Source organism: Sprattus sprattus (genome assembly GCF_963457725.1).
Source record: "Sprattus sprattus genome assembly, chromosome: 8".
Classification (NCBI taxonomy): Eukaryota; Metazoa; Chordata; class Actinopteri; order Clupeiformes; family Clupeidae; genus Sprattus; species Sprattus sprattus.
This window is the reverse complement of record NC_137927.1, coordinates 27,171,815-27,184,540: the sequence shown is the minus strand read 5'-3', so window position 1 is coordinate 27,184,540 and position 12,726 is coordinate 27,171,815. Positions and strand designations below refer to the sequence as shown.

The window sequence follows — 12,726 nt, the reverse complement described above, 5'->3', positions numbered from 1 at the left end:
TAAATAACCATGATTCTATATCCTGTGTTTCCTGTGTTTACTACTGCACAAACAAGACTCTTATAAACATCATGTTTAAGTGAATAACCCCCCCCCCCCCCCCCCCCCCCCCCCCCACCCCCTCAAGCATCTCCATGAATCTGTTTTAAATGCCCCCCCACCCCCTCAAGCATCTCCATGAATCTGTTTTAAATGCAAAGCAGCCTAATCATCATATTGTAATCTGTGCTTTTTTGGAAAGGTTCCTGCTATGTGTGCAGCATAGACCTTTTATGGATCATTGCTTTATGCAGATTAAGCTCCAAACCAACACACACACACACACACACACACACACGCGCGCGCGCACACACATACACACACACACACACACACACACACACACACACACACACACACACACACACACACACATAAACACACACACTCACACACACTCACTCTCACACTCACAGAAACACACACACACACACACACTCACAGAAACACACACACACACACACTCACAGAAACACACACACACACACACACACTCTCACACTCACACACACACACGCACAGTGTGATAGTGAGAAGAGAGACATATTAAGGAGATAGAGAGAAAGAGAGAGAGAGGAAGAGAAAGAGAGAGATAGAGAGGGAGAGACAGACAGTTTGAGTGTAGTGCATGTTGAGACATAAAATGGAGCGAGATAATTTCTTGGGAGTGAGGAGATAATGATCCAGAGTTTATGGCATCCAAAAGAAAGGCACCATTAAAATCTATGTGCTGGCACCCCAAGTGATGGCTTATATTTTGAATTCTGTCCTTCTAACCAAGACTATTTTCCCGTTCATTGTAGGTCGACGGGAAGTGTTTCCAGAACCAGACTGAGAGGGTATCTGTGGAGACCAAAAAGATCACGGGCCACACCCAGGTGAGCCATCAGTTTCCCCATAGCAGTAATCTCACATGATCTTACAGGACATGCCACGCTAAAAGAGAATCTACTAGTCCTCTTGGTTCTGCATCGGTAGAGACAAAGGCCGACGTTAGCTCTGATTGATTTCCCTGAGGCTCTGCTCTTAAGACCAGCATTTCACTATTCAGCAATAAGTGCCGCGCTCCCATGAAGTGTTAATCTCTGCTAACAGTCTCTTGACAAGTTCCTCTGCTCCGTCCCCCGCATTTAGTGTGACCATATTCCTTTTTCTCAGCTACTCTCCTCTTCTCTCAGGCTACTGTGAACATGTCTGGCCATTTGTTTCCAGCCTTATAAATGGAGATATTAATGCGTTCACACAGAGGATTGTGGAAATGAAACGGCTTGTAAACCCCCTCCCCCCACCCCTGAGTACACTGGCCTTATCAAATCCTTAGGAGGATATTGGATTTCACACTAGAGCTGATCGCCTGAACCTCAGGACAAAGCCACAGAGTTTAGGAAGTGTGCAGAGCCAGTCACCTGAGAAGCCAACCTACTGGGATAGCTGAAATAATGTTCTCGGTTCCTTACTTCCTTTTTTTTTGTGTTATGTGTGATTAGCATATGCTAGCGTAATGAGGTTTCACTCTGTGAGCCGTCTTCATATTTTTTTATAGCCTGTCTCTGAAACCTAGGGAAATAAATGTGGTGTTCACACTGTCATATGGGCTGACTAAGCTGTTGAAATGAATGTTCCAATCAATCAGTATAGTATGTGAAGGCTAATCTTCATTTTTGCCTTACAAAAACCATACAGATCCCTAAAAATACTTACTGCTTGTTTTTGTGGCAATGCTGACATGTCTTTTTTGAAAACTAGCCCTAAAAAACAAAGCTGCTGCTCTTCACATGGGCACCATAAAGAGTGTAACTGTTTTGTTTGAACCCTTTTCCAGAAGAGCCATGACAGAACTGGAAATGGCAATGCAAGGACATCAGAGGGTGACATGACAAAGGAGGGCGCCATTAAAAAGACACATCTCGACAAACACAACTGAAGACAGGCAGACAGGATGAAGTCGCAGATTTTCTGCATGGTCTGGATGATGTCAAATGAATTTAGGTCCCTTCTTTCACTCAAAAAGCATATAAGCACACACACATGCACGCTGGCAAGCACACAATTAGATTCGCTCAGTCACACACACACACACAGGCATACTCATTGGCATACATGCATACACATACACTCTCTTACAATGCCACATAGAGGCTCTGCTGTTGTAGAAATGTTACTTCCCAACCTACTAAATTTTTGAACTTTCATGATTAAATAAGCAGCATAGTGCAATGGCATGCATACTAGACATATAGGTTTTTTTAAAGGTTGAAATGGTATTGGTAATTTTGTTTTATAAATGTTGATTTCTTTGTTAACTCCTTAATTTTTTTAAGTGAGGACACCACTATATTAATTTGTGATGTTTATAAATAAACTACTCTTGTCAACTAGTTCAACACAGATTTTTCAGTGCTGATACTGCTCTTTCTCAATTAAGAACTGTTCTGCAAAATTGAAAACAAAAAAAGTATGGTTTCTCACCCATTGTAGCAAAGGTTGATTTTTTTCCCTGTTCCATATTCCAAAGTACGTAGGCTCAAGTTGGCTGGCCAACTTTCACCATTGAATATTCCCGAGCTCTTCCTTCCTTGTTGGTGTCAGAGAGATGAAGAGCTACAGACTCACAGTGAGTCGTTTTCCCTGAGAATGATGTGCCATGCACTGAGTATTAATCTTCGCTACATCTGTCTCTTTCTCTATCTTTCTGTGTCCTTTCAATAAGCCGTGATTTTTTTGGTAAATGTGTAAAGAATAAATGGTTCTTTGTGGAGAAATGCCTCAGTTGTGCTTTGACTTCAAGTACAAAAGTATTGTACTGTATGTATGTTCGACTTCAAATCAGTAACGTAACATAATTGTGATTGGGTCCGGTCCCCCAGCCACAAACATAACAACATGGACACACAGAGTCAACCACTCCAGACAACTGCAATGCAGACAATTGCTATGTCACCATAGAGAGGCTCGCTATGCAACTCTCATCCTGGGGTGCGTTTCAAGACAAATGACGCAAGTCCTTGCTGAACGATGGTGGAGTGTTGGCTGATATATCGACAAGAATAAGCCTCTTGTTCAGTTTTCACCTGTAGCATAATGGCATTTAATGATTTGACATGGCATAGTATTCACAGTTACCAGAGTCCTTCTGTAAAAAAAATGTTTTTTCTATTAAAGTCAACAGTTCCTGTACTTTAGAGTCAGTCCATGCCAAATCACTTAAAATCTGAAACATTTCCCACATAACCCTTTATCATGTATACCTGTACTCCAGGTATCATTTTAAACCTTCACCACAGCCCAGAATTCCAATGTATTTGGAAAGTCCTTTTGCAAATGAAAAACTAATTCAGATTGTAAGAATGTTTGTGATTGTTGAAGATTGTTAAAAAATGGAAGTGAGTCAAAGTAAAACCTTCCATCCTGATATCCTCTACATTGTCATTGTCCAAAATGCTTTAGCACAGTTTAGACCGTGGAAGAGGGAACAATAGCATGAGGATACCTTTATTCAACTTGCCATCATTTTTAGATACTGTGCTCTGAAACTTTGCCTGTGCCCATATCTGGAGCACAGGTATACATGATGCACACTTGCGAAAAACTGAGGGGGCATAGGTGGTCATAGGTGATCTGGAATGAAATGACCCTTTACGGTTCTGGAATAATAAAGCAATATAGTACGAGTGGGAGTGGGGTAGGTAAGGGATAATCCCACGGGTGGTGTTTGGCTGTAGCAACCGAGGCCGGAGGCTACGTTCGAAAAAAACAAACAGACAAAAAAGAACAGCAGTAATTGGCCAGTATTAAGGTACCAATAAGACTACTGTAATATACAGAAAGGCTGAAGATGATTGGACCAACCATCACACCGGCCAGTGTTTCTTCTCAGTTCATCCAAGTCAGGGACACAGCAGTTGCAGTGTGGAGCGCATCAGTCCCATTTTTTTTGGTTTTCAACACAATTTAATTGGAAGGGAAGTGTGTTCTCACTGTTCGACACACACCTCGAACAAGCCTTGAATCCTATCATGGTGTTGCCACCATGTCGGCCATCCTAACCATTCAGAAAGTCATCTGACACTTTCAGTGATTTCAAATTTGCTGGTTAACCACAGCAATTAAATTGACTTTGGTACATCATGGTATGTATCATGTTTGGGCTATATCGATTCTGTCTAATGCATTTGTGATTGGCATTACAGCACATCAGGTTACTCAGAACAGAGTCCTGTTTATAAAAAAAATATTTGCTGTTATATTGTTTTGTGATCTGAGTACTGTTGTGTAGGGAAATCACAATTTCATTATAGGAAAAAGTATCTTATACAGAGGGAAAGTTAGGAATTGCACCAACATGGAAATCAATGTCAAATGATCCAAGTCAGGCCTTTTTGAATGATTACCTATGGGTTATAATGATATTTTAGGAAGAGTACTACATGTGAAATAGTGTAAAAAGTAAAACTGTGAATGATGATGCAAACCTATAGCAGATACTATATCTTTATCAGCATGCATACATTCATAGGTGTTGAGCCCATGGTCTTAATGTTGTTGACCCCCTGCTCTACCAACTGTGCTACAAAAACTTGTATGTGGAATATCTACTTTTAGTACCATCTCAAAAGGAATTAAATTAATTAAAACAAAGATTCACATTGCAAATGTTCTGTTAGAAAAGCACTGGTGGCCAATGTTTAACTTAAAAAAAAGATTTAAAGGGCTGTTTTTGTTTTGTATTTCCAATTCATGACAACATGTTGGAATAGCAATTAGCAAGTCATTTTGTAGCTTAACAGGTAGTGCACTTGATAAAGCAGTGTGTTAACAACACAGAGCTCAGGGTTTTCATTCCTGAGAGATGCATAAAGATACTATCTGTATGCTTCTTGTACTTTCACTATATTAAATAAACTAGCAGTTATTTTCTTTTGAAACTCTACCATGGACTCATAAAGTGAACTAAAACCAGTGCCTTCATCTTTGATGGCCAAGGTTTTTATGTAGGTGGTATACTCAGCAGTGAGAGTGCGTCAGGCTTTTAGTGAGTCATTTCAGTGCTGTTTTTCATGACAGGCTAGACCTGAAAAATAAGTCCTCATTGTCAAATTGCAATGTTAAAAGGATGGAGGAGGTGACAACATGCTACTCCCTCTAAGAAATAATAAGCCTAAAACAGTCTGGGTCTTCATTTAGCCCCAGATAGATATTGACTATGCCAGTGGACTCATTCTCACATCAGAATAAAGTGGATGTTGTGTCACAATCTCTCATTGTCAAGTGCTTTTCTCCCATTTAAATTTGTCTAAAACAAAACATGGATTTTGCATTTAGACAGATATTCAGACTTTTTGTTTCGGAAGTGTAGAATAAAGCCTCCGGAGAACATCTCGTGCATTTTTAAAGGTTTCACACACAAGAAAACAGCACGTAATGGGCCTTTCATACCGCTGAGCACCAAACTCGGAAAAAGTTTCAAGCTGCTTCTGCCTGAAAACCCATCTTCACACGGCTGTTGACTTAACAGTTAGTGGTCTCTCTGTTCTTTTTTAAAGCAAGTAAACATCCCCTGAACTGTGGCACAACGCCTTTTAGGTCCTATCAGAAAGAATAAAGACCAGGCAGAAACACAGGAGAATAATGCACTGTAAACATGTAAACATGTAAACATGTAAATATGCAGTGGGCTGCTACATCATTTACCTGTAATTAGAACTGATTTGGCAACTTAGTCTGGAAGACAAACTTCTGCATTTTGGTGTACTTTCAGTCCATTAGGCAACACAGAATAGCTGAGTAACTGAGGCGATATCTGAAATTCTGCTTTTGTAACATTAAATTGTTATGTGAAATTCTCTGCTGCAAGTGCTTGGCAGTTTTTGTCTTGTATTGAACTGAAATGAAATGTCTCACTAACCAGCTATATGATGTTTTACAAAAGCAGAGAGGAGATGTTTGTTGAAAGACATGTTCTAAGTAGTTTACACTTCAGATTAGCCGGGATTACCGTGGGTCAAGTAGTGAATTATTCACTCAGTATCATATAAAAAAAAATGAGCTAGGTGAACATCACTATAGAACCGCTCTAAAGAGAGTTTAATAAAATCTTGTTATAATATGCCTTTGAAAATGCACATCTCTCGTTCTTGATCATGATGAAATACCAATATAAATGGACATCTCATTCATTTGTATTTTGATGCTGGCTTGGTTTTGAAGTAATAAACAATCATTTCATCCAAGTAAACTCAGCAGATGGTTGGAAGCAGATGGCAAAATAAAACGGAATAGTGAACAATTCAATGATTTGTTGTTGGTTGGTCCATTGGAGATTCTTGATTGTTTTAAGAGCCAATTCTTTTTCACATATGAGAAATGAAAAGGTTACGATTCAATGCAGAATCTATGTACCTCCAAGAACATGGAAAACTGAATGAAAAGTAAATGTACTATTAACATGATCAGTATAATCTACATTAAGCATATTTTAAGTATATACTTATTTAAACTATTTTGTCTATTGAAACTCCCATTTGCTTCTCCAAACGTTTTAAAGAACGGTCTAAAGTAAGGCATTATATAAATAAATGTACCTTATTGTTTTTATTTGTATCTGTGTTTATGTGGCTGTGTGTGCCTGTTGGATGGGTGGAAAAGAGTGTGTGTAACCCGTGTCTTGCGTGGAAGGCTAATTTAAATGTCCTACTACTGAAAGGGCAGAGGACCCAATAGTGCTGATCCTCAGAGCTGATCCTGTTGAGATGAGATGCTGAGATGCTGAGATGCTGAGATGCTGAGATGAGATGAGATGAGAGCAGAGTAACCCTTACATTCTTTTTTTTTATGTTGAAGCCACCTTTGGAAAAAGAATGTGTTGTTTGAAAATTAATAAATAAATCATCCAACAACACGTGCAACACAACAGAGCAGGAGGTGATAAAATGCCTGGTAGGAAATGCAGAACATGCTGAGATGCACCACAGAAACACTCACCAGCAGAACCTTGAACTCCAGCTGGAGCAGCAGGTAATGTGATGAGCTCTTCTTTTTCCATCTTTGTCTTTCTCCTCCACGCACATATATACACACACACACACACACACACACACACACACACTAACACACACACACACACACACACATTCACACACTTACACAAACGCACACTCGCACATACAAACACACACACACACACACACACACACACACACACACACGCACACTCGCACATACACACACACACACCCACCGATGTCTATGCATGCTCACACATACTGTCCTCAACTGTCTGCAGCCAACGCCGAAGAATTCCCTAGCCTTGAGGGGAGTGAATAAAGTTGTGTTGTCCCTTCAGGAGATGGTCCCCTCAGACAGTCAAGGTTCTCATTATCTCCAATCACATTTTCCTCCATCACACGAACATGTACACACAAACACACACACATACGTACACACACACGCACACAGGTGAGTATTGTGTTAACACAGCATTTCTGTCAAGGTTGACGCTACAGGTCAATGGTAATCACACACTGAGAAAACATTTGGTCTGACCAGCTGCTATGCTCATTAGCAGCTAGTCAGTTTTTCATTATAGTGTTAAAGTCTGACCTGAATTTGCTTTTCTATAAAACAATGGGTCGAATTAACAAAAGAGGAAAGTAAATCATCCAGTGTTAATATCTTAGTTTCTTCTTTGAAGTTGCAAAATGTGCACAGGAGATTCTGTCCTCGGGCCTAAGGTAAAAGCATTGTGTACGCCATACATGGGTTCCTCCACGCCAAATTCATGTCCAGCGTAGACACATTTCCAAAGGTTTGGCTCAGTTGACCATACTTTCAGGCTATGCAGCGCAACTACTAACATTACTAGTTGAAGAGTCTGTAGGCCTTCCAAATGATTTGCACATTCGACATAGACACATAGGCCTTATTGGAAATAAATGAATAACAAACAACAAATAAATGGATGTGTAAGCATGGGCAAATGCTCTGCACACACAGTCTAATAACAACCACACCTTTACTCTTATCAGAGGATATTGCCAATGGCAGAATTAAAAGGGAATGTGTATTTGTGTTCCATGTTGAGGACTCATCAACTGTTTCAGATTTTCAAGGGCTTTCCTCTTGGAACTCTGTGCTGATTTGGGTCCAGCTTTAGAGTGCATTACTGCATTTAGCCATTCCTTTACAAGGCCTTACTACACTGGGCTTCTTGACAACAGGGGCATTCCAGAGGAAACCAGCAGACCGATAAGGATGGGATGGGATCATCTGTATGTCATCCAGGTGTATAAAGTTCTGATATGATGTGGTCGACCAGGCTAGCATTAAAGCACAAACTGTAGCGAGAGCCACAATGACCTTGACTACACACGCATAATGGCATTGTCGGATGTAGAATGCTTTATTGATAGAAAGCATTCTCATCCCATCAACGTTCAAATGTTCTGTGATGCAGAAATGCAACTGATTATTATAGCGGCGAGGTGGCCTGGATCAACTCATGATTTATCCTCAGGTGATGGGCGGCTCCTCGATTCATTCTGAATTTTTAAAGATATTTTGATATATTGTTCAACTGCCCATCAAGACAGCGTGGCTACCCGGTTAAAGACATGGCTGCTAAAAACCCCCCTGCAACTCCCAGACTGAGCGAGGGTTATTACGGCAGTTCTCTGACCCCACCGCATTTATAGCCACTGACACTCTCCACCACTCTGTTTTCATTTGGTATTAATGGTAGCTTATTTTTTATTTTATATCAAAATAAAATATATTTTCTTGCCTTGCGATCGGATATGATTTGGCTGAAATTGCCTTTTTGGCTGTTGTTGCCATGTTGTCTCAAGCTAAACAATCTGAATGTGTGCTCAATTTCTCGTTGATCAGGATGTATAAAGAGAACGGTTTCATATATACTGTATATTTGAATGCGTTTGCAGCTTTCCAGCTGTGTGCGTATGCTACGTTTTAGAATGAATTGTACGCAAGGCTTTGTATATGAGGCCCCTGGTTTCTTTGCATCATAACTGTATTTGGAATATATTTTTTACCAAAATGTCTTAAAAATAAGGTATTTCATCATTGACAAGGGCAAGGTTTGCTATGTGCCTGACATAAAGACCATGGGATGATTTTGAGAATGGACATTTTTACTGCATTTTTTTTTTTTAAGTTTTATTTCAACAAATGTACAGGCTTACTAAGAGTGAGCATGTTTCTTTCTCAAGAACTTGAAACAACCACATGAACAGATCTCACCTTGTCTTTCCTCGCCGTTTAAGAAACTAAGCATCCTAGCTGTTATGGCTTCAGTCAATTAAAGCCACAAGCCTTTAAAGGTCAACAATGTAATCCATCTCAATAGCACTCAGCGCAATCTAAGCCCACGACCTAATTAAACACTCTTACTAATTACACAGCCCCTCCTTTCCAAAGCTCTGCTGTCTGCTGGATTTCAAAACGAGGCATCCTCAAGCAAATCCAATATCTGTCCATCAGTCGCACAGCATGAAATGGTCCCAAGAGCTTCATGTCACCCATTATTCCACCTCAAAAGCACAGTTCCACCTCATGACATTCAGGATTTCTATAAAGGGTATAGAAGCACAAGAAAGAGGTTTCAGATGTCAGCACACGCCGCACTCCACTCAGTTGCACACTTTTGAATAGGAGATGATAGAGCTCTTCTTATGAGTTTCGAGTAGCCATGGAACACTTTTGAATAGGAGATGATAGAGCTCTTCTTATTAGTTTCGAGTAGCCATGGAACACTTTTGAATAGGAGATGATAGAGCTCTTCTTATTAGTTTCGAGTAGCCATTGAACTCAGTTGGATCCTATTTTTCCTCACTTCTTATTCTAATCATTAATGCTCAGGCTTCTTTGTGTGAATACCTACAGGTACAGGGCCAGGTCACAGAGCAGTTGTGAATGAATTAAGGTCAGAAAATCTCTACAGAGATCAAACTTTCAAGTCTCCTCTATTCAACAGTTACATGTCCTTCTAATATTATTTCAGGTTCCACTTATAAAGGCTTTATCAGATAGAAGAAAAAAATAGTTCGGACCGATTACAAAAGTAACTGAATAGTGGTTTGAAAGCCCATTATGTAAATTCAGTAAGTCTTCAATTTGTCAAAGATACTGATAATTATATGTTGACAGTTTATATCTCACAAACACAGCGCTGGTTTCAATCATAATATTTAAGGTTTGTTTTTCTTCAGAGTATATCTTACTGAATCATCTAACTATGGTTATATTAAAAATACCCTGCACTACAGGGAACAGCAAGATCCTCTATAGCTGACAGTTCTTTGAAACCGTTGGCCTAATGAATCCAGTGCACCTCCCAAAGCGACTGCCTGCCTTTAAACAATGTGCTCTACTTCCAGGGTATGCTTCCCAGCTCAACCTTCCACAGGCATCAAAGCTTGTGGAGAGCTATTGACTAAACTTCCTGTGGGCTGTCATCACATTCCTCACCAAATGATTGCAGCATTTTGAAATCATCAGCAGTTCTGGCACAAACCGCGTCTTGAAATAGATTACTCTCGGTTAATACGATAAACGCCTAATAAATTGAAAACTTCTGTCCAAGCCTGAATCATCTTCTTCTAAGTAAGGGAAACAAGTGGGCCAACAGGGAGGGGACTAGAGAGGCAGCCCCTGGAATTTCAATGATCCCTTTTTTTTTAAGCTGGATTAGTTTCAAAAGCACTATGGGTGTATCAAATCTTATTTCCATTGTGAAAGCATTTTCCCATGAGTAACCTGTAACCTGCTTACTGGAAAGACAGCATGCTATTACAAAAACACGAACTAGAAAGTATTTAAGGTGGCTGGGTTCAGTAATTGCCATGTGAAGCTGGATAACAGTCAAAGAAACAAAACATTTAACATTAGGTATCTGTTCATTAAATGCAGTAAGATTAACTGCATATATAGCATTAACTACAATGCTTAAAATTACTTCATTTTTGCTAATCATTATTTATTGTCCCTCCACTGTGGAGGTATTAACTTATTTATTCACCAGGCTCAGCAAGGTTTATTATTATAATCTGCCATTATTATCTGCCTTATGTCTAGTGTGGGCTGATGGTGTGCGTGTGTGTGAGTGTGTGTGTGTCTGTGTGTGTGTGTGTGCTTGTGTGTATCTGTGTGTGCGTGTGTGTTTGTTTTATGTATTGTCGGGTATGGACACACCCTGCTGCTCCTCCACATCCGAAGTTCCTAACGGAAAAATAAAGTACTTTGAATTGAATAATGCTTTAGTTAACGTTTTTTTTTGTAATGTTAACAAATTCAAACTAGGAAAGAAAAAAGGAACAAACAGGAAAAGGATGAAAGTACATCTTGTCTATTTCACTATAACTGCACACAGCAGCACACCAACCAGATCTGAGTTTTATAACACCTTTTCTCCACTGACAACTGAACAATAAGAATACACTTGGTGGTTATTGGATCAATCACACATTTCAGACTACCTTCTGTCTACAATAACGCCTCTTCAAGAACATGTGGCTGTTAAAGGGCATACTCTGTTCCAGCATTTGTAATCAAGTGCTCTCCTCTACACAGCTGCCCTACCCTCAGAAACAGCACTGGGAGCAAGCTTTTGCAACCATGAAGCTCAACCATGCAAGAAACTGGCTCTTTTGCCAGTGGGCCTGGGAGTGCCCTGTGAGTTTGGCACTGAGATTCAATATGGCACTATTTCCCTGGCTCAGCTTCATAACAAGACATAACACATTTGGAAAACGATGGCACCACATAAAGGGACCAACATTATTAAAGTATTATAGCACTGAGTTGCTGTCCGTGGTTTGTTTGTGTTCCGTAACAATCAGTGATGGATACATACACTCACTCAAAATTAAAGGCAGTGTGTAATATTTCCTAATTCTACATTCAGCAGTTTGTGTAATGGCATTCTATGATATCAGCTTCAGCAGAATTACTTAGACATTGCATTTGTGAAGAGTACATCACATAGCTGGGGTGTGCCTTTTTGTTCCGAACCCAACGTACAATAAATCACACAGCTGGATGAACTCTTACCCTGACAACATCAGCATGTTGCTGCTCTGCATCAGGGGGACAACAGGGTTATTATAAACTCGAACTAGATCTAAGAAGAGAGCGTGTAAAACCCGGGTTAGGCTACTCTTAGAGCTAATAATGATCTAGCAACCAAGAAACACATTTGTTTCAGTAGGACTATTTATCTGATCAGTGTTTCTTTGCTTTTTCAAAATGTGTTTAAAATCAGTGCATGCCAGCTGTCATTGGGTTCAGTGCTAGCAAGTGAGTTGGCTAAAATAGAAAGAAAACATGCTTATAAAAAATCTCAAAACTATGGAAAAATGAGAGCTTTGTTTGAAGCACTCAATTGAACTACAATAAAATAGGCTCAAAGTTACATAAGATAATGGTCTAATCAAACAATTTGTCAGTCAAACAACAAGGCTTTATTGTCAGCCCATTTTTGAAGACATTGCTCCACGCTCCGGGTGCTTTCATTCACATGCGTTCACACCAGTTGAGGGTTTCTCTACATTTACTGAAATTGAGCTCTCAACAATAGCCTGTGCTCTTGTAAGCCTATTGAAGAATGCAGTCTGCATTTCTAAACCCATACACTTTTTTGTCAAATTCAGCAAATTGATTCCCATTGATTGCGTC

At 39.8% G+C, this 12,726-nt stretch overlaps 1 protein-coding gene across 1 annotated transcript in view; it reads left to right on the top strand.

Moving 5' to 3' along the window:
- Positions 1–2,077, top strand: part of luzp2 (leucine zipper protein 2) — a 75,771-nt gene extending 73,694 nt beyond the window's left edge. Inside the window, exons 11-12 of the mRNA XM_080843830.1 lie at positions 843–917; positions 1,862–2,077. Coding sequence (XP_080699956.1) covers positions 843–917; positions 1,862–1,963 — 177 coding nt within the window. The 3' untranslated portion in view covers positions 1,964–2,077. The remainder of the gene's footprint in view (positions 1–842; positions 918–1,861) is intronic.
- Positions 2,078–12,726: the final 10,649 nt, after the last annotated feature.